Consider the following 22384-nt stretch of genomic DNA (forward strand, 5'->3'; position numbering starts at 1 on the left):
TCTACATTCTGAGATTACATTTATCTTTGCATTCTACAATCTGCTCAAAACTTCTCTGTATTCTTATTATCCTTCTTTACTAATTTACCTTCCCTCAGATACTTTACATTTTAATCAAGGAATTTTAGCATATCTTTTTTTGAGCAATATTTTCCCATATATTCATCAAAACATTTCCACTCCTTTTTAAATTTTTGATTTGATTGATTTCTTATAATAGTTGTTAGTTTTGCCAAAGGTAAGTATTCATTTAGTTTTCAAATCCATTCCTCCCTTAAGTGTAGAGTTTGTGACTTCTATTTAGCAGCAATCACTACTCTAGCTGTACTTGCACATAAGAAGATTCTCCCCCCCCCCCATGGTATCTCTTCCCCTATCAATTCCAGGAGATACATCTCTGGTTGTTGTTTTTTTATTGATATTTTCAACATCTTCTTTAATTCTTCATGTATTACTGTCCAGAATTTCTTAATTTCCTCTCACCTCCACCATATATGTATTGTTGTTCCTATTTCTTTCCCACAACTCCAACAAATGTTGGATTTCAATTTATATATCTTTGCCAACTTAGCTGGTGTTAAATACCACCTGTAGAACATCTTAACAAAATGTTCTTTGATTGTGTATGAAGCGGTAAATGATATATCTTCTCGCCAGAGTTTCTCTCATTGCTCTAGATAAATAGTATGTCCAACATCCCGGGCCCATTTAATCATCGTTTCTTTCACTTCTTCATCCATCAATTCCCAGTCCAATAAAAGATTATATGTTTTAGATAACAATTTCTTATTGTTCTGAATTATTGTAGTATTAAATTTTGAATCCTCTTTTGCAAAGCCTTTCTTTGGATCAGAATTAAATATACTTCTTGTTGTATATAATGCCATCTCTCGATTTCATATTGCCGTATCTCTTCAAAGGGTTTTAATCTGAATTTCCCTTGTTCCTCTTCCAATAGTTGTCTATATGTTGGCCAATTTGTTCTCATATTCAGTTTTTTTACAGCATATGCCTCCAGCAGCAATATCCACCAAGGTGTCTTTGGTTCCAACTGTAGTCTATATTTGTTCCAAACCTTATATAGTGCACTTCTAAGTATATGATTTTACCTTCTCATAATTGAGATACACATGCCGTCCATATCTATTCTTGAAGCTTTCAAGGTCTAATATATAATTTTTTTCTAATCTAATCCAATCTCTTACCCATATTTAACATTCTGCTTCATAATATAATTTTAAATTTGGCAATGCCAATCCTCCCCTTTCTTTTCTTTCCGTCAATAATTTATATTTTATCCGCGGTTTTTCCCCTTGCCATACGAATCTCATTATATTTTTCCTCCATTCTTTGAAGCAATTTTCTTTGTTTATAATTGCTATCGTTTGGAACAAATATAACATTTTTGGAAAACCATTCATCTTTAATATGGAGATTCTTCCCCATAGTGATAACTTTAGTCTGCTCTAGGTTTCAAAATCTTTTCTTATTCCTTTCCAAACTTTTTCATAGTTATTTTTAAACAGATTAATATTCTTCATAGTTAGATCTATATCCAAATATTTTGCTTTCTTGACAATCTGTAGTCTGCATTAAAATGCAAATCGAACTGATTTTCTCCCCCATCTCTACTCACATTGCTCAAAGTACTGCTGCCCGTAAGTGTCTCTGATGTCAGAAGGTACCCGGCTCCATACAGTCTGAAAATTTTCTAGTGCATTTGAGGCAATAGGTGTTTTGAAAGCACCAGGTTCAATTATGCTGACTTGGACTCCAAAAGGATGGAGCTCTCTCCTGAATTGGAGAAGAAAAGTAAAAATTTGTTGTTGTTTTTTAAAGATTTTTATTAAAGTTTCAAAAATTATATAAAAGCAGAACAATACAAAAAAAAAGAATACACACAAACAAAAATAAGAACAAGTATACTTTCAATCCCTTGTTTTCTTATAACTTACTTCCCTGACTTCCTCATACCTCCCCTTTCTGTATTCCAATTTCTAATTTATTTGATTCAACAAATCCTTTCCCTTCATTCTCATTCAGTTTTGACCTTTCTTTTTCTTTTACTTATCCATTACAGCTGAAAACCACATAAATTCTAAACCAGCGTCATTCTAACATTCAATAATTTTACAATATTTCTTAAGATAGTCCTTAAATTTCTTCCAATCTTCTTCCGCTGTCTCTCTCCCCTGGTCCCGGATTCTGCCAGTCATTTCTGCCAGTCCCATATAGTCTATCACCTTGATCTGCCATTCTTCCAGAGTGGGTAGATCTTGTGTCTTCCAATACTTTGCGATGAGTATTCTTGCTGCTGTTGTAGCGTACATAAAGAAAGTTCTATCCTTCTTTGGCACCAATTGGCCGACCATGCCCAGGAGAAAGGCCTCTGGTTTCTTAGGGAAAGTGTACTTAAGTACCTTTTTCAGTTCATTATAGATCATCTCCCAGAAAGCCTTAATCTTTGGGCACGTCCACCAAAGGTGAAAGAATGTACCTTCATTTTCTTTACATTTCCAACATTTGTTATCGGGCAGATGGTATATTTTTGCAAGCTTGACTGGTGTCATGTACGACCTGTATATCATTTTCATAATATTCTCTCTTAAGGCATTACATGCCGTAAATTTCATACCAGTGGTCCACAACTGTTCCCAGTCAGCAAACATAATGTTATGACCAACATCTTGTGCCCATTTAATCATAAAAATTTGTTACTGAGCCACAGTAATATTGCAGGTCATGCATGGAAAGGAACATCTTTTGAAATATACTCAGAGTCGCAAAGTGATTTCATGCTCTTTATTCAGCTCATAGTGGTGAGGAGGAATGAATGAAAGTCCCCTCAAAGTATCTGCTTTATATACATTATTTACACAATGGGCTGCACATGATTGGCTAATTCCGGAATTCTACTGTAAGCCAATCAGGTTGTGGATTCACTTCTATCTGGAGCATGTTTGGGTGGTTCCTGCCAACCAATCATACTGCTGCATTGTTCTAGGACCAATCAGACTGCTGCATTCTGAATCCTATTATTCTAGGACCAATCAGACTGCTGCCTTTTGGATCCTATTGTTCCAGGACCAATCAGACTGCTGCAGTTTGGATCCTATTCAACTCAGTACATAACACCCCTCCCCTCTAAGTTCCAGTCCTGCCCAGGAGGTCGCATTCATAGTCCTTGAGGTACGCCGGCGGCCTACGTGTGCGTTGCGGCCTGGGGTGTTCCCTGGTCCGGGGTTCAGGTTCTGGCTCGTGTTCCAAGGATGCTGGCTGTGATAGGGCTGTTTGGTCTGGCGCAACCGGCTCGCTCAGTCGTGGTTCTGGTTCCGGTGTCCTTTCGGCCTCACGGGTCCCCTCTGTATTTACTGATTCTGCCTCTCCTGCTTGCCCCTGCTGCTCTATGGGCCTCACTGCCCCACTGTTCCCTGACCTGTCCTCCTCCTCCTGGTTTTCTCCCGGGAATCGTCGCCGTATCTGGTCACAGTGGCGGCGCCAGCATTGCCCCCCATCTGTTAGCACCTCGTACGACACGGGGCCAGTGACCCTGGTGACTGTGGCGGGTACCCATGCAGGGCCTGCCCCATAATTCTTTGCGTACACTGGGTCCTGGGCCTCGAAGGTCCGGGGGTTCCTGCCTTCCCCCACCACTACCTCATCCTGAGCTCTATCGGGGTGAAGGCGGTCCAATCTGATTACAAGGCGCCGACCCATTAGTAGTTCAGCGGGGCTCCGGCCAGTCGTTGAGCTGGCGGGCCTTGAGCCTGACTGGTCGTACTGTGGGGTCAAGCTGTAGAGCAATGGGGGGGCCCATATACTGTCCCAATTTCCCATCGAAAACCCCCGGAAATTCCTTGCATATGGCGTCCACGTCCACTTGTAAGCTTGTGTGGTTCACCCCGGTGATGGCTAGCCCCAGTGGTCCAAACCATGCCAATCCCAGTAAGCTAATGTAGGGGCCCTTGACCACAAGCAAGTCCAGTTGCCGCGTCCGCCCTCGGTATTGCACCCTGAAGGTCCCCACCCCCATTGTGGGGACCTTACGTTTCTGGAAGTCCCGGAGGGTGAATGGGGCCGGCCTGAGTTTGGGACCCCCAGTAGGACACAGTTTCCTTAAGGTCCTTGCCGAGATTATGGATAGAGTTGAACCCGTGTCAAGCTCCATGCGGCATGGGGCCCCCTCTATCTGTACCTCTACATAAATTTTATCTACGTTGGGGTGGGGCAACTGGTATACCTGGAAGTCCATGAGCTCCGTCGAGTTGCCTTGGTGTGTTGGGCCCCGGGACCTGGGGCTCTTGGATTCACTTCTATCTGGAGCATGATTGGGTGGTTCCTGCCAACCAATCATACTGCTGCATTGTTCTAGGACCAATCAGACTGCTGCATTCTGAATCCTATTGTTCTAGGACCAATCAGACTGCTGCCTTTTGGATCCTATTGTTCCAGGACCAATCAGACTGCTGCAGTTTGGATCCTATTCAACTCAGTACATAACACCTTTCTTTTTGAAAAGAAGAAAGAAAGAGAGAGAGAAGGGAAATACAACCCCCTATCTTTTGCCATCTTGCATGAGCCTGGCCCTGCAATGGGTTCTATATAACACAACATCAGTTTTATTAAGAGGCAGCCATCAGAATGCTGGTGCTTCAAACTCCTGCTGGTGCTCTAAAGTTGACACTTTGATAATTAAGTGGTATATAAATAGCTGAAATTTTTAAACACCATAATCAACTTTTCTACACATCACGTTGAGCTATTCCATTCTCAAAGGCCTTTGCTATTCTCCTAAGTGACACCAGCAATACAGCCAGGCAGGTTGGCCTAAGAGCTAGACAAAACCATCTAGAGCATGGACAGCAAAAGTGGACTGGGAGCCACACATCCCATCTCAGGCTTGCAAATTCAAAAAACGTGTATTTTTCATAATTTTGCTTGATATGTATTTTGTTGTAATGTTCATGAGATGAAGTACTAACAAGAATTATTTCAATGCATTAATTCTGTCATGCAATAGCAATCTATCACTCAGCTTTGTAACACACTTTTAAAAGAAAAGCCTGATTAGCTTTTCAGACACCTTTTAATTGAATGACTTTCTAAAGAAATGCCTGAAGTAAGTGATAATATAGTTTGAAATTTTGTTTATTCTGTTATATTTTTCAGAATATAACAGAAGACCCATTTATCCTAATTAGAACCCAATAAGGCAGACATGTATGTACAAATATTATTTTAAAATGTGATCCCATTGAGATCCCAAGAAAAGAAATTGGAAATATTTTAAAATCATTTTTTAAAAAAATAAATTTTATAACTTAATTTTTAATTCTAAACTAAGTACATCATATGACATATCATATTAAATCCCATGCAGTTCTCAAGAGATTGGTGTCCTGCAGGGCTCCCCACGCTGCGGATGTATGCCCGGCACGAAGGGCGCTCTGCTTCAGGGCGCCCCGCCCGCCGGGCGGCAGGCTGCTATCTGCAGCGTGGGGAGCCCTGCGGGGAACTCCTGCAGGGCTCCCCACGCTGCGGATGTGTTCCCGAAGTGCCGGGCACCCTGAAAGCAGAGCGCCCGACGCTCCGGGAAGCAGGCTACTATCCGCAGCCTAGACAGCCCTGCGGGAACTCCCGCAGGGCTGCCTAGGCTGCGGATGTCTTCCTGAAGCCTGGAGAGTGAGAGGGGTCGGTGCGTACCGACCCCTCTCGCTCTCCAAGCTTCAGCGAAAGCCTGCATTCGCCCCATAGGACGCACCCAGATTTCCCCTTCATTTTTGGAGGGGAAAAAGTGCGCCCTATAGGGCAAAAAATACGGTAGTTTTGTTCAATTACAAGCGTACAAAATATGAAGAAAATTGGGTGACATGGGGTAAAAAAGTTGGATCACTTGATATGGAATGACACATCTGGAGGTTGCATGTTGCAAAAGAAGAAACTACAAAGCTGATGTTTTTACCTCAGGGTGTCAGAGAATGCTTCCGCACCAAACTTTGATGGGCAGTAACCACCTCCAAAACAGGCCAGTCGTCCCATCGTACTGCACACGTTGACCACCCTCCCTCTGGCTCTCCTCACCAGGGGCACCATGTGTAGCGTCACATCAATCATGCCAAGAAGGTTGACATTGATCACCTTTGCAAAGTCATCTTTGGTCAGCCATTCGTTGGGAGCTGTTGGGATCCCTATGCCTGCATTGTTCACCAAGCCCCAGAGCCCTGTGTGAAGAAAGAAGGCATGTTCATCCTCTTAGGCAACCTTAGCAGAGCTCAATAAAGTTGGAAATAAGCTAATCACATGCATAGATTGTTTGTGTTTACTTATGGAACCCTAATCACAATTCCTCCTAATACTATTTTTTCTGAATTGTTATCCCTATTCTTCATTTCACATGTTTTGAACCACTTTGGGCACAATTATGTGGGGAAAGTGGCCACAAATGAATACAGAGAGGCAATTCTAATCCCCCATCCCACCAATAGCACAGAGGCAGCACAAGGAAGGTCGAGAGTCACCTTTGTTCCCAATGCACCCTTTCACCCACTCCGTCGCTGCCGCCACACTCTCTGTACTGCTGACATCCAGAATGGTGGTTTTCAAGCACCCTGAGGTGGCCTTGCCCAGCTGCTCTGCCCCCTTCTGCGTGAGACAGGCTGCCAGCACCCGCAGGCCCCGGGCATCCAGCTGCCTGGCAAGTAGGTTTCCAAAGCCAGAGTCACACCCCGTGATGAAGACATATTTCTCCGTCAGGTTCTCCACCGTCTGTCTCTCCTTGTACCATCGGCGAAGGAAGTAAAGCCCCAGCAGGGCAGCCAGGTAGACCAACATGGCTGAAACCTGCAGGGAAAGAGAATTCAAGCATTAGGAAGCATACACACCCCGGCAGGACTTGGAGAAAGATATTTCTAATTCCTGCTCCACCAAGAAGTTCACTGGAAGACCCTTACTTCCCTGACTGAGGTGATGCCGCAATCTGTTACGACTGTATATTTTATCTTTATGAACACTGTTTTTATTGTGTTACATGAGCTGGTCTTTGACCGTAATTGCCACCGCTCAATTTTGCCTTCCTCGCAGTGTTGTGGAGGGGAAGGAGAATTTTTGCATGAAGCAAAGAGCTGCTTGGAGCAGAGGCAGGCTAAAAGAAGTATAAATAATAGCTCTAGCTAGCTGCTTATTAACTAAACAACTAAATAAAGTGGAACAGTATGATCCTACTTACATCTATAGACATTAGATGCAGCTCAAATATTGTGCAATCTCAGCATTAGCCACCAACAGGTCATTATTTTGCCATTATTGCACCACATATTGCACTTGCTCAAAGTCCGATCCCCGATTTGTTTTGTGTGATGAAACGCTCCCCAGGGGTGGAGGAAGGGGGGTGGGGTGGTTCACTCCAGGTGTCACCATTGGGGTGTGTGTGTGAGAAAATGGCATGTGCTTCGTGCTGACAGTTAAAGTGTTGGTGCTGACCTTTAAAGCCCTAAAAGGCCTCAGCTCAGTATACCTAAAGGAGCGTCTCCACCCCCATCTTTCAGCCCAAACACCGAGGTCCAGCTCCAAGGGCTTTCTGGCAGTTCCCTCCCTGTGAGAAGTGAGGTTACAGGGAACCAGACAGACGGCATTCTTGGTAGTGGCACCTGCCCTGTGGAACGCCCTCCCATCAGATGTCAAAGAAATAAACAACTATCAGACGTTTAGAAGACATCTGAAGGCAGCTCTGTTTAGGGAAGTTTTTAATGACTGATGTTCTAATGTATTTTTAATCTTTTATTGGAAGCCACCCAGAGTGGCTGGGGAAATCCAGCCAGATGGGTGGGGTATAAATAATAAATTGTTGTTGTTGTTGTTGTTTAGTCATTTAGTCGTGTCCGACTCTTCGCGACCCCATGGACCAGAGCACGCCAGGCACTTCTGTCTTCCACTGCCTCCCACAGTTTGGTCAGACTCATGTTTGTAGCTTCGAAGACACTATCCAACCATCTCGTCCTCTGTCGTCCCCTTCTCCTTGTGCCCTCCATCTTTCCCAACATCAGGGTCTTTTCCAGGGAGTCTTCTCTTCTCAGGAGGTGGCCAAAGTATTGGAGCCTCAGCTTCACAATCTGTCCTTCCAGTGTCCTGGAATAATAATAATAATAATTATTATTATTATTATTATTATTATTATTATTATTATTATTATCAGAGACTGGGGTAGATCTTGTACCTTTCTGGAAATGTTTCTCGGCCTTTAAAGGGTGCCCAGGAAGAAGAAATTCAGGAAGTGAAGCTTCCCCCCCCTCCCCCAGCCTGAAGCGTGAGAAAAGTGCCACCTACTGAATATTAGCTTAAAATAAAGTTGTTATAAGCACATGTTAGTGGAGACAGGAAGTTACTATCATGCATAATTGAAAAGGGAAGATTGTGGGACTGACGCAGTCAAAATAAAAAAAAATTAGTAGCTCCTTATAGACCAGCTAAGACTGTTCTGGTATAAACTTCCGTGTCTATGCACACTTCTTCAGATACACATGCACACGAAAGCTTATACCAAAACAAACTTAGTTGGTCTATAAGGTGCTACTGGACAATTTTGATTTGATTTGATTTGATTTTGAAAAGGGAAGAGACAGACCTGCAGCTGGTTAGAGGAAAGGCTCTCACCTTCAGTTGTGCGGCAGGAAAAGCAGTTGTTATGTACTGAGTTGAATAGGATCCAAACTGCAGCAGTCTGATTGGTCCTAGAACAATAGGATCCAAAAGGCAGCAGTCTGATTGGTCCTAGAACAATGTAGCAGTATGATTGGTTGGCAGGAACCACCCAATCATGCTCCAGATAGAAGTGAATCCACAACCCGATTGGCTTACAGTAGAATTCCGGAATTAGCCAATCATGTGCAGCCCATTGTGTAAATAATGTATATAAAGCAGATACCTTGAGGGGACTTTCATTCATTCCTCCTCACCACTATGAGCTGAATAAAGAGCATGAAATCACTTTGCGACTCTGAGTATATTTCAGCAGTGCTTCCTTCTCCGGTTTAAAGTTGCTCCTTATCTGCCTGCTGCTGTTTTTCATACTCCACTGGCTGCAAAGGGAGCTCCTCCCTTCTGGCAAACATTGGTTTAATGCAGTTAGGTGCTGAGATTTACTGCCTTCTTTAAACTAACTGTGGAATCTGTTGGTGAAGGAAACACACCGAATCCCTCCCACTGCAGAGCTCCGTGCCACACATTCAGCCCCTTTCCCCTGTGTTCTGTTCATTTATGGATAGAGCAAATAAATCATTTGTCTAGAGCAGGAAGAAAGCCTGGGGTTGAGCGTATCTTTCTTACGGAAGCACATCCCTCCTGCTGATAGAAAAATGGGCAGAGTGCTTGCAAAATTACATTTCACCTAGAGGCTGGACCCGGCCAGCTTGCTTTGGTGCATGAATTCTAGTACAGTGGTACGCCGGTTCATGAACAAAATCTGTTCTACTAATAAATCTTTTCTACTAATAAAGAAGGCTGATCGCCGAAGAATTGATGCTTTTGAATTATGGTGCTGGAGGAGACTCTTGAGAGTCCCATGGACTGCAAGAAGATCAAACGCATCCATTCTTAAGGAAATCAGCCCTGAATGCTCACTGGAAGGACAGATCGTGAAGCTGAGGCTCCAATACTTTGGCCACCTCATGAGAAGAGAAGACTCCCTGGAAAAGACCCTGATGTTGGGAAAGATGGAGGGCACAAGGAGAAGGGGACGACAGAGGACGAGATGGTTGGACAGTGTTCTTGAAGCGACAAACATGAGTCTGACCAAGCTGCGGGAGGCAGTGGAAGACAGGAGTGCCTGGCGTGCTCTGGTCCAGGGGGTCACGAAGAGTCGGACACGGCTAAACGACTAAACAACAACAACAATAAATTTGTGGATGTTTATTCAAAACCTGCCACGGAGTCCAAATCCTTTTGTTGTCTTTTTAAATAGTTTGTAAATAATTCCCATTCTTCCTTGAAGTCGCGGTTGTCCTTCTCACGCAATTTATGTGTTAACTTTGCCAACTCGCATAGCTCATCAGTTTTTCTTGCCATTGTTCTTTCGTTGGGATGTCCTCATTCTTCCATCTTTGTACTAAGAAGACTCTTGCCGCTGTTGTAGCATACATGAATAAGTTCTTTGTTTTTCTTGGCAGGTCTTGTCCTAAAATCCCTAACAAAATGCTTCCGTTTCTTTTACAAGTGTCATTTTGAACTTTTTTTTTCAATTGTTGCGTATTATCTCCCAAAATTTTTAAATTTCTCTACATTCCCACCACATATGATACAAAGTACCTTCTTTTTATTTACATTTCCAGCATGTATTTAACCCAGTTTTATACATTTTTGCCATTTTTACTGGTGTGAAATACAATCTATACATCATTTTCATATAATTTTCTTTCAAAAGAGAACAGTCTGTAAATTTCAAATCTACCTTCCACAGCTTTTCCCAATCCTCAAATTGTATATTATGTCCTATATCTTGTGCCCATTTAATCATGACTGATTTGACCTCATCATCTTTTGTTTCCCATTCTAGCAGAATACTATATGCTTTCTTCAACAACTTCACTTCTTCTATAACCTCATTTGGGAATCTAGAGATTGTACAGTGGTACCTCGAGTTAAGTACTTAATTCGTTCCAGAGGTCCATACTTAACCTGAAACTGTTCTTAACCTGAAGCACCACTTTAGCTAATGGGGCCTCCCGCTACTGCCGCGCCGCCGGAGCATGATTTCTGTTCTCATCCTGAAGCAAAGTTCTTAACCTGAAGCACTATTTCTGGGTTAGCGGAGTCTGTAACCTGAAGCGTATGTAACCTGAAGCGTATTTAACCTGAGGTACCACTGTATAGCTAAACCCTATTTTGTTATCTTCCTTATACATTTTGTATAATTGTCTATAATGCAACCAACTCCGGACATGATCTTTGATTTCCTTATAATCTTTTAATTTCCATTTTCCTTCTTGATCTCTCAGTAAGTTTCTATATGTAGACCACTTTCCCTTTTTGCCAAGCAGTTTGAGTAATGAAGCTTCAACTGGTGATAACCACCAAGGTGTTTTTTGTTCTATTAAATCTTTGTACCTCTCCCATACTCTCATTAATGATCTTCTGATTATATGATTGCAATATCCTTTATGTACTTTCCCTTTCCCATACCATATGTATGCACGCCATCCGTATCTGTTATCATAACCTTCCAAATCTAATGCTTCTTCCTTTTCCAGTTTTATCCAGTCCCTAATCCAAACCAAACATGCAGCCTCATAATACAGTTTAAGATCTGAGAGGGCGAAGCCCCATCTTTCTTTTGTATCTGTCTCTTATGTTTTATCCTTGGCCTTTTGCCCCACCCCCACCCCGATAAACTTAGAAATATCTTTTTGCCATCTTTTGAGGCAGTCATCCTCATTACTGGGGCTTGTCCCATTACTGGGACTGTCTGGAAGAGAACGAGCATTTTCGGCAACACATTCATTTTTACCGCTGCAATTCTTCCTAGTAGGGAAAGGTTCATTCTACTCCATATTTCTAAATTCTTTTTATCTCAGACCATACTTTTTCCTAATTGTCTTTATACACATTTATATTTCTTGTTGTTAACCACATCCCTAAATATTTTACTTTTTTATGGATTTCTATCTCAATGCTTTGGGACAAATCTTTTTTCCCTTCCTCTTTTAAATTTTTAACTAATAATTTAGTTTTATTTCTATTTAATTTAAATCCTGCCACTTCCCCAAACTATTGAATTTTCTCTATTACTTTAAGGAAAGATTTTTTTGAATCTTCTACTGTAATTACTAGATCATCAGCTATGGCTTTCAGCTTAAATTCATTTTTTCCAGTTTTTATCCCTTTAATGTCTTTATCCTCTCTTATATTTCTTGCAAGTACTTCCAGGACCAGAATGAACAATATCGGTGCTAACGGACATCCTTACCTAGTTCCTTTTTGCATTTTACATTCATTCATTATCACCTGATTTACAATTAATTTCGCAATTTGTTCCCAGTATATTGCTTGTATTTCTTTTAAAAATTTATATACAAAATTAATTTCTTCAAGTAATTTTTTCATGAAATCCCAGGAAACATTATCAAAAGCTTTTTCGGCTTTTTCTACCTGGAAGAAACCCTGTCTGATCTTGATGTATATATTCACCTTGATGTATATATTCACCTAAGATTTTTTTCATCCTATTTGCTAAAATGTTTGCAAATTAGTTCTTCAGATCTCAAACTTTTAGGCAGTAGAAGCAAGCTTTATTAACTACTATCATAATAAGCAAAGAAACAGCATCAGGTGCTAATATACAATTAAAGTACAGTCGTACCTTGGTTGCCAAACGCTTTGGAACTTGTACATTTCAGCTCCTGAACAATCAAAAACTGGAATGATTTTCACTCGTCCGGTGCGGCTTCCGATTGGTTTCTGAACGTTTTGGAAGTCGAACGGACTTCCGGAACGGATTCCATTCGACTTCCAAGGTACAACTGTATATGAAAGAATACTCAAAGATCAAGTTGTGAAGCTGGCTCAGCTATCCGTCGTTTTTGCCGGGGACATTCCAGAAACCGGTGATGGCACCCCTCTTTCTCAGGCCAAGATATGCTTGGAACTTTACCCGGTCAGTCCAAACTGGAATCCCAATTGATTGCTGCAGTTGGGGCCTTTTATAGCGTCCTGGAGCAGCTTTCCACCGTTTCTGTAGCAAGTGCTTTATGCTCTCGTCCTTTTTCCCATCCACTTCTAGGGGCACCTCCTTTGATTTCACACTTTGAAGTCAGAGCATGAGTTCAAGGTAGCCCTGCACTCATACTCCTCCTTATATCGGCAGCTGGTTCAGAACAAGGACACTCCCTTCTTTCCCATGCCGGCAGCTGCATCCCTTATCTCAGCCACCATATATAGAAATACAGTATAAGCTAAACTGAAAACAGGAACACCATCTACTGGCTTTCCCTTTGGCAATATAACTAATTTTTTTCTTCAAAGCAATGTATACTGCTTGCAAAAGTTTGTTTGTTTGTCGCCTTTTCTATTTTGCATAAACAAGCAAAATAAAAACGTAATTAGGCTTGTGTTCCATCCACAGATTGTTAACTCATTTGGACAACTGTAAAGGTTTTCTTCAAAGCAATCTATACAGCTTGAGCAGGTTTGGGCTGAATGCAGCTCGCCACGAAGTCAATGATGGACGTTGGAAAGTAAGAGGCAGGAATGTACAAGAACTTTGCATCCCATCCTGCAGAGTAGCGAGTGCGAGGGGAGCAGGATGTCAGGGCATGTTCTATGCAGTCGGTGACCAGGTGAAGCTTTCTGCTGGCAATGTTAATGGCATATTGGGCAATTTTGCAATCTGTGTGTGATAAATATGAAACAAAACAGAAGTTAGTGCTGTAAATGTAGGAGGTAACCTAAATCTTTTGGGAGCTGAATGGACTGGTTAGCTTCTAGATACCTCTCCCTAGAAGAACTACCATATTTTTCGCTCTATAAGACGCACCAGACCACAAGACGCACCTAGTTTTTGGAGGAGGAAAACAAGGGGGGGGGGATTCTGAATCCCAGAAGCCAGAACAGCAAGAGGGGTCGCTGTGCAGTGAAAGCAGCAATCCCTCTTGCTGTTCTGGCTTCTGGGATAGCTGCGCAGCCTGCATTCGCGCCATAAGATGCACACACATTTCCCCTTACTTTTTAGGAGGGAAAAAATGAGTCTTGTAGAGCAAAAAATACGGTAAATCATAGCAGATGCATCTGGAACTATTTTGGAGGCTTCAAAACAGAACACATTCTCAAAAGATTTAAATCTACAATGGACGAACCTGTCCACTTTGGTTTCTCTCAGTTTCAATATCTCCAAAATCTTTCAGTTTGGTTCGCCTCATTTCAGTTTATGGTTTTTGAAAGTCATCAGCATTTCAGTTTTCACAATACAGTGGTACCTCAGTTTAAAAACTTAATCCGTTCCGGAAGCCTGTTCTTAAACCCAAACCGTTCTTAAACCGAGGCGTGCTTTCCCTAATGAGGCTTCCCACCGCTGGTGCCCTTCCACTGTTCGGATTCCGTTCTTAGACCGAGGTAAAGTTCTCAAACCAAGACACTATTTCTGGTTTTGTGGAATTTGTAAACCAAATCATTCTTAAACCGGGCTGTTCTTAAACTGAGGTACCACTGTATACAAATTTTGGCAAACATTATTTCCTTGCATAGTGAATTTTTTTTTATCGTGATCAATTTGCTTAGTGCATTTTTGTATGTTATGTTCACTTTGTACACATAGTTAGTCTAGAGAACTTGTTGCTAAATTTAGAGGAGTTTGAATTCCTAAGCAGAGCTATGTATTGGTTAATGTATTGCTTCTTGAAGTGTGAATTGGGTAAGTTTGCAGGAAAATGCAAACCATGCTGAAATCCCCTCCACGTCTACTCACAGTTCTCAAAGTACTGTTCCCCATAGACTTCTTTGATGTCAGATGGCACTTGGTACCATACTGTCTTTAAATTCTCTAATGCTCTTGCGCCAATGCTTGTTCGGAAAGCACCAGGTTCAATAATGCTGACTTGGACTCCAAAAGGATGGAGCTCTTGCCTGAAATGCAGAGGAATAAAAGAAGAAACATCATTGCCTACTGAGTCATAGGAATGCAGGTCAGGAACTTGGGTCCATGGCTAGGAACATCTTTCTTTAAAAAAAAAGAAAATTGAGGGGAAAGAAAAGATGGGAAATGCAGCTCCCCTGCCTTCTGCCCTCTTGCGGGAGTCAGGATACGCCCTACCCAGGAGAGGATTGTGTATGACACAGCACCACTTGTATTAAGAGACAGTTATGAGGACATGATTCAAAGTCTCGCTGATACATCAAATGCCTTCCTGAAGGGAGACCTTAACCTAGTGGAGGAAAGTTGCTGCAGAGAGCAAGGAGCCTTTTCTGCCAGGGCTGCTTCCCACCCTCCTCCCTGCAGCCTCTGCCATCTCTGCCCAGTCTCCTTGTTAAGAGGGAGAAGGCAGGTCACTTGCATCAAAGGAACAAGACCCTGTTTTTTGGGTACTGGGACCCCGTGTTCTAAAAAAGGAGCAATTAAGGGTTTTGCCAAACCTCCTTTGTGCAGAAGAAGATTACAGTGCAAACAACCCTGAGAAGATGCCACACAGAATTTCTCTCCAAATGCTACACATTCATGGCTTAGTTGTCAGCATCCATGTATCCCTCCCTCCCTCCCTCTCTCTCTCTCTCTCTTGTTTATTAATTTTATGATAACAAAAAAAAACACAACACTCATCACAATAAAAAATTTAAACCATAAAACTTGATTGACTTCCCTCCACTCCGCCTCCTGGTTCCATTATTTTATACAGATTCATGCATATCCATAAAATCTTATATTCTTAATCCCATTTTATTTTTTTTTTTTTTTTTAAATAATATTTATTGAAGTTTCCAAAATACAGAAAGAGAAGAAAAGAAATTATGAAGATACATTCAGAACCTTATTTTCAAACATCCACTTTCTGGGACTCCCCCCTTCCCCCACCCCTACCGTATTCCCCTTTCATATTGTTGTTTCCACAAGTTCTATTTCTGATTTAAAGCACAATTTATATACCCCATTGTTCAAATTTAAATTTATACAAACCTTATGCAACACCCTTGATAAAAAAAAAGCAAAAGATCTCTCCCCATAGCCCACCCCCTTTTCTTTCCACAATGTCCCCCTTTTTTCCCATTAAAGTAAAAGCACACAGAATAAAAGTATAAAAAAAATAAAAAATATATTAGAAAAAAGAAAACCAATTCAGAAAATAGTTGCAAGCCTTTGGATTCTAATTCTCCCTCCCCTTCCCCGGTTTAATTTCCCTTATCCTCCAATCTATGTTTCCAGCCTGGAAATCTTAAGTCCATCAATCCCATTTTTCCCCCAACTCCTTGCAGAATTATTTCCCATTTTTAGGATTACTTTTTTTAAAAATTAATTCCTAAATCTTTAAAAATGTCAAATTATAAAATTCCCCCCATTGTTCTTTCAAGGTTATAGTCCAGCTTCCTCTTGTTCCGCTGCTAAAACTTTCTTATTCAGAAGTTTAGTAACTCTACATGGGTTGTTGTTATTCAGGAACAAAAACTTGCGTTCAGTCCCTTCCTTCTTCAGTAAGGTATTCTGTTGTCTCCTTTTAGTCTAAACACCCTGTAGACGAGATTCAGTTTCAGTTTTGCAGCTTTCCCAGGAGATAACCAGTTCTGTGAAATTCCGAAGTGTTGTATTTTTCCCGGCTTACGCCCATCTTTGTAATGTCCCGAAGCTCCTCTAGGGGGGTTGTTGTAACTTTGTTTCCAAAAATCCGATTGTTCTCCGTATTTTCGCCATTTTGTATTCAAGTCTTAACAAATTATATCAAGTTGTAACAAATTTGACCAGCAAGGTCCTTGTAATAAAATCCTCTTTAAAATTCCGACTTTGACAGCTACTTTGACAGCTGTCAAAATCACCGGCTCTTTTCACCAGGCTCACTCCTCAATCGCCCCGGTTCCCAGGGAGGGGGGTGCATTTTCCTTCTCCTTCAATTCTTCCTCCAGCACAATTCTTGTACTTTCCCATCATGGAATTCTTGATTTTAGCAAAGATACCGTTCTTTTTGGGCCTTGGCTTCCCAATCCTTGTTTTAAAATGTCTACAATAGGGAGGGGGACTGACTTCCTTTTTAGATCCCCCCCCGCTCGTCTCAAATCCCAAAAATTTTTCTTCTTTTAAACCCGATTTCCAATTTACTCACGGGTTGTTGTTAAAAGTCCAAATTCTCAATGGAAGAAGTCAGCGCTCTCCGCCGGATGGCATGCGGCTTCGCTCGGCAGGGATGGCAGAGGACTCAAAGCACCACGCTTCTCCCCGGCACCCGATCCGTAGCCTTTAAAAAGGCTCCTTCACGAGTCGGGAGGGCGCTAGCGGTGCTAGCCGAGTCTCCAAGTCCACGGCCCCCGTGGCCGTGGTTTCTAAGGGTCCCCGCATCGCCGGTGCGGTAAAACCCAGCCCCTGCCGAGCCGGCTCCCTCCGGAGCTCGGAGGGAGTCCGCCATTCGGCGATGGCGCCAACCCGGAAGTCTTATATTCTTAATCCCATTTTAAAACCTTATTCATCTTATTACAAGTGACTTTTAGAAGTTCAACTAATGTAGAAACCTATACACAAAGCTTACAAAGTATGCATTAAACATTACCCCCTTTCTTTCTTGGGTTTCAAATTATCTAATATGTCCTGCATAGTTCATTAATTTATTTTGCCAATATTCTTTATTTTCTTTGGTGGTGGCTTCTTCCTCCTGCAGTGGTACTTCGAGTTACAAATGCCTCAGGTTACAAACACTTCAGGTTACAAACTCTGCTAATCTGGCAGAGTTACCTCGAGTTGAGAACTTTGCCCAAGGATGAGAAATGAAATCGTGTGCTGGCAGCGCAGAGGCCCCATTAGAGAAAGCACGCCTCTAGTTAAGAACAGTTTCAGGTTAAGAACGGACCTCTGGAACAAATTAAGTTCGTAACAAGAGGAACCACAGTATAGGGATGGGTTGGTCTTGGCCTGGCGTTCACTCTCCATGCAGGAACAGAGTCTTTTGCTCAATAAATCCATTAAGTCCTGTGCCTTCCAAAATCATAGCGTCTGTTTTTTTAACGAAAAACATTTTCCACATTCTCTTCAAATCTTTATATGTCACTTCCCAGGCCTTCTTAATAACTTTACATTGCCACCACATATAGTAGCCTCTCATACCTTTTGCCCTCCCTTCCTGTTTTGTCTCCATCACAGTCAAATCCTCCCAAATCAATTCACACAAGGTGCCATTTTTGTTATGAACCACCCTTACTTTCCCTTGCATTTTCCTCGAACCTCCCACCTCAGCCCTTCCCACCTTGGTGGTTTGTACATTCACCACTTTAAATTGTCTCACAGCCTCTGAGAGTAAATTAGTATTTTCCACGGTCTGTCCGCCATATCACAGAAACCTGGATGTTGGCATCCATGCATCTCAAGAGAGAATGGAGTGTTAACAGTGACCTCCTTGCTACGTGAGCCGGGGCAGTGCATATGTGCAGATAACTGCTCAGTCCCACACCTTGATAATTAAGTGGTATGTAAATAGTCGGAAAAAGCACACACTTTTCAACATGGTAATCAACATTTCTATAAAGCATGTTGGGCCCGAACTGAAGATTTATTGCTTTTCCGTCCAGCTTACGCTTCCATTGCACCAGCTTTTCAAGCGCAGCCCCAGGAGAAAGCAATTAGCAGATGCACAGCTTTGGTCCGTGTGAGAAAGACATTAAATCAAGTCCAGACAGCTTCTCTATTCTAGAAGGATTTGAAGCCTCCCTGCTGAGCAGATTGACAGCAAATGCTATATCTGGTCTGTTCCACTGGGACAAATACAGCAAACTTCCTAGAGCTGACTGAAAGACTTCAGCATTTTCGAATGCAGCATGTTCTACTTGCTGACTGTCCTTTACAAAACTAGTCTCCATAGGACTTCTTACTCCTGCACAATCATTCATCCTGAATTTCTGATGCAGTTGCTCAATTTTGCCTTTCCGGCTGAGCAAGAAACTGCACAAATTCCTGTGTTGCACCTGATCCTTTCAGATAAAGGCAACTGTCAGCAACACTTCTTCTGAAACCTAGCTCTTCCAAGTCTTCATTCAGGCACATATTCCAGTTTCTGGCAGATTGACGTAACCCATAGATGGATTTGTGCAATCGCCACACAATGCCTTGCCTCATGATCTCAAACCCTGGAGGTTTGTACAGCTCCTCCTGGAGATCTGAGTTCAGGTAGGCAACATCCACATCAAAGTGGTTTACCCGCCAACCTCTCTGTGCTGTGACGGATAGAAGCATCCTAAGCGTCTCACATCTTGAGGTGGGCAAATACACCTCCGTGAAGTGAATTCCCTTCCTTTGAGTGAATCCACGTGCCACTAATCTAGCTTTATACTGTGGTTCTCCAGCGTCAGTGGGTTTAAGGCGATAAACCCATCTGCAACTCACAGCTTGTTTGCCCGGTGGCAACTCTGTGAGCGAGAACACACCTAGATTTTCCATGGATCTCATCTCCTTGTGCATTGCCTCATGCCACTTGCTGGCTTCTTCCTCAGGCAAATTCTGAATATCCTCGAAGGATTCAGGTTCACACCTGGCTACACCCACCCAGACACCTGTAGCTTCAAAACGATCAGGAGGCTTCCCCTTGGTTGACCTCGCTGACCTCCTCAGTGTGAACCCTGGTGTTCCTTCTGACTCACTGGATCCTACTAAATCATCCTCAACTTCAGTGTCTTCCCCCTCTGACCTGCTGCGCCTTTTGGGCCTTACAGCTGGTCCAGCAGGTGAGGAAGGCTCACTCTTTGCCTCAGACTTGACAGTTGCTGGAGGAGGTGTTCTAGGTTCCCCCCTCTGAGGGATCCTGAGCTGTCCCTGCCTTGGACTCTGTTCCTGTGGTGGACCCCGTTGCTCTGGACTTCGGTCCCCAGCAACAAGTTCCTCTTCCTCCTCACCGTCTGAGTCATAGAACTGCTGCGAAAGCACGTCTGGATTAGCATGAAGACGTGACCACCCAGCCTGTTCACAGAACTCAGCACTATTGCTGATCACCAACCTTGACTGGTTTCCACTTGGGTACGCGAACCGCCAGGCCTTTGAGCCAGGCTCATACCCCACAAAGATCATTTTCTTGGATCTTGGCTCACCTTCTTGCGTAGAGCCTTTGGAATAAGAACCCAGGCCTCACAACCAAACACACGAAGGTAGTGCAACTTGGGCTTCTTACCATGCAGCAGAAAATAGGGTGTGTTCCCTACACTTGAGTTGTACACTCTGTTCTGCGTAAACACCACAAATCTCCAGGCTTCAGACCAAAACTTTTGGGGTAGCCCTGCATCCCATAAAATGGATGACACTGCTTCCTGAATCGTCCTATTCTTCCTTTCCGTGATTCCATTCTGCTGTGGGCTGTAGGGGGCGGTCAATCGGTGGCTAATCCCCTTCTCCCTAAAGAAATCCTGAAAAGGAGAACCAGTGAACTCTGAACCCCTGTCACTTTGGAAGTTCTTAACTTTGGTGGAGAAGGTCACTTCAACTGCAGTGATCCAATCCCTGATCAACCCAGCTGCCTCCCCTTTAGTACGCATAGCAAAAGTCCACGAATTCCGAGAAAAATCATCAATTAAGAGAAGAGAGAATTTTGACCCACCCAATGACTCAACTGACATTGGACCACACAAATCTGCATGAATTAACTCAAAAGATTGAGTGCTCTTTCTCTCTGACTTAGGATAAGAGCATGTCACAATCTTGGACTGTTTACAAGCATGACAATCCAAGAATTTGTCACAAGCCTTAAATTTGCACCTTTCTGTCAGTTCAGGTGCCTTTTTAACATAACTCCAATTCAGATGAGCAAATCTGCGGTGCCAGATATGTGGGCAACCATCATGGGGCGCTACATTCACACATTGCCCCCTTGCATCTTCGGTGTCATCCTCAGTAGAAAGCGGCATCTCTATAAGAAAAAAATTGCCTTTGGACTGTACTGAGTACAGCTGTTCACCATTCCTGGAAAACACACAGTGGTTACCTGCAAAAGACACACAGAAATTGTCAGCAATTAAATCAGACACGCTTAGCAAACAATTAGCTAAACATGGCACCACTAAAGCTTGGATTTCATGTTTAAGAAAGGAACAATAAAGTGTCCCGGCCTGTGTGAGCCTTTTTTGACTCCCATCAGCAAGCATCACAAATCTGTCAGTTTTTACTGTCCTGCAATTTCGCAAAAGATCAGGAGAGGGCACTAGAGTGTTTGTCGCTCCTGAGTCTATGACGACAGTGAGGATTTCTGGTTGTTGACATTCCTGAAGAATTGCCATGGCAACGCTTTCCCTCTCATTGCCCCCCTGACTGGGGCCTCTGCAGACGTCCTCTGCAGTTGTCACGGCAACAGTCTCCCCCCGGCTGGGGGACTTGCCCATGGCCTTCACAGCTTCCGTAGATGCAGCTCTCTCTGTTGCCATAGAGACTGGACTTCTCCCGACGTTCTCACGCTGCACCAACTCTGTTATCAGCAGCTCTTCCAGATGGGCAACCTTGGAAACTCTAGTAGCACAAAGCTTTCCACAGCTAGGCTCCAGCTCAGGACGAAAACAACACTTGGAAGCTTTTGGAGAAAGAGGCTTCTCAGAGCTTTCACTGCTGACTGCCCCCCCACTGCTGGCAGGGCTTTTGCCTGCACCCCCTCTGCTGGGCGCAGGGCTCCCGGTGCTTAGCCTCTCTCCTGGCTCCTCGCACAGATGTGTTGCAGCATCCAAACAGCTCTCAGGCACAGCAACAGCACCACCAGCAGCAACAGGAATAGCAACAGTCCCTTCACTCCCCCTTGGGGGCTTAAGGCTCCTCTCAGCTTTCGAAGAGCTCTCAAGGCTCTGGCCAGCGCCATCTTGGCTCTCTGCCGCCTCTGGTGCAACTCCAGCCACTTCCTGGCCCTTGCCTCCCACTCCAGCTCCATAAGCTTTTAGGAGGGATTCCCAAGCGACCCTTGGCTCATTGGCACCCTGTAGGACTGGCAAAAGACAAGCCTCGACGCTTTCGGCCAGAATTCTGAGCACACGCTGTTTCAGCTCAGTTTGAGCTGCAGCTTCCTCAGCCATTGCATTCCCAACTTCGGGCTGTGTGGGTTGCACCAAGTGCCACAGCTGCTCCCCCACTAGCAGGTACTCCATTGCAAAAGACCATTCCAGCCAATTTTGGCCACTCAGTCTCTGACACAGCATATTAAACCCAAAGACCTGTCCCTGGGGATGGGCCATTCTTTCCCCTTCCCTTCTGTCAGCTAGAGTAGCTTGAATACTCACTCTTCTGCTAAACCGGGCATTCCGGAAAGCCTTGGCTCCATTGTTCCCCTCCGTCAGCAAACTCAGATCTGCCTTTGAAGCCTCTGGCAGTAGATCAAGCTGACCTGCAGGCTTTTAAGTTATGTTCTTTCTCACACTCTTGGCATGGTTCCATAACCTGAAGATTTATTGCTTTTCCGTCCAGCTTATGCTTCCGTTGCGCCAGCTTTTCAAGCGCAGCCCCGGGAGAAAGCAATTAGCAGATGCACAGCTTTGGTCCATGTGAGAAAGTCATTAAATCAAGTCCAGACAGCTTCTCTACTCTAGAAGCATTTTATTAAGCAAAAACAGCATATTTACAGGCCATCAGTATCCAGCTCCATTTTCTCTACTCCTTTCTTCCTCGGAGCAGCGACCAACCACACTCTACACGAACTATTCTAAGGAAAACAGGGGGACATCCATAGCATGTTCACCATTAATGAGAAGGTCTTGG

At 43.4% G+C, this 22384-nt stretch overlaps 2 protein-coding genes across 5 annotated transcripts in view; both read right to left on the reverse strand.

Moving 5' to 3' along the window:
• LOC310755930 (retinol dehydrogenase 7-like) overlaps positions 1 to 22384 on the reverse strand; it is a 54021-nt gene that overhangs the window by 14589 nt on the left and 17048 nt on the right. The window contains exon 1 of one of the 4 annotated variants that reach the window (XM_083599463.1): positions 8621 to 8661. The exons of 2 other annotated variants lie outside the window; for them this stretch is intronic. The gene's annotated coding sequence lies outside the window, so the exon portion shown is untranslated. Of the gene's footprint in view, positions 1 to 7027; positions 7789 to 8620; positions 8662 to 22384 lie in introns of those variants that run through there. One more of the 4 variants, XM_083599464.1, reaches the window with a different exon arrangement.
• The window catches only part of LOC310758145 (uncharacterized protein), a 42545-nt gene that overhangs the window by 2539 nt on the left and 17622 nt on the right, over positions 1 to 22384 (reverse strand). Inside the window, exons 4-10 of the mRNA XM_083604075.1 lie at positions 14450 to 14607; positions 13164 to 13375; positions 12350 to 12389; positions 8621 to 8685; positions 6519 to 6840; positions 5963 to 6221; positions 1637 to 1794 (exon numbers count right to left, since the gene is read on the reverse strand). Of these exons, the coding sequence (XP_083460201.1) occupies positions 1637 to 1794; positions 5963 to 6221; positions 6519 to 6840; positions 8621 to 8685; positions 12350 to 12389; positions 13164 to 13375; positions 14450 to 14607 (1214 nt within the window). The remainder of the gene's footprint in view (positions 1 to 1636; positions 1795 to 5962; positions 6222 to 6518; positions 6841 to 8620; positions 8686 to 12349; positions 12390 to 13163; positions 13376 to 14449; positions 14608 to 22384) is intronic.

Source organism: Podarcis filfolensis (assembly GCF_964270895.1).
Source record: "Podarcis filfolensis genome assembly, chromosome: 2".
NCBI classification, from domain to species: Eukaryota; Metazoa; Chordata; class Lepidosauria; order Squamata; family Lacertidae; genus Podarcis; species Podarcis filfolensis.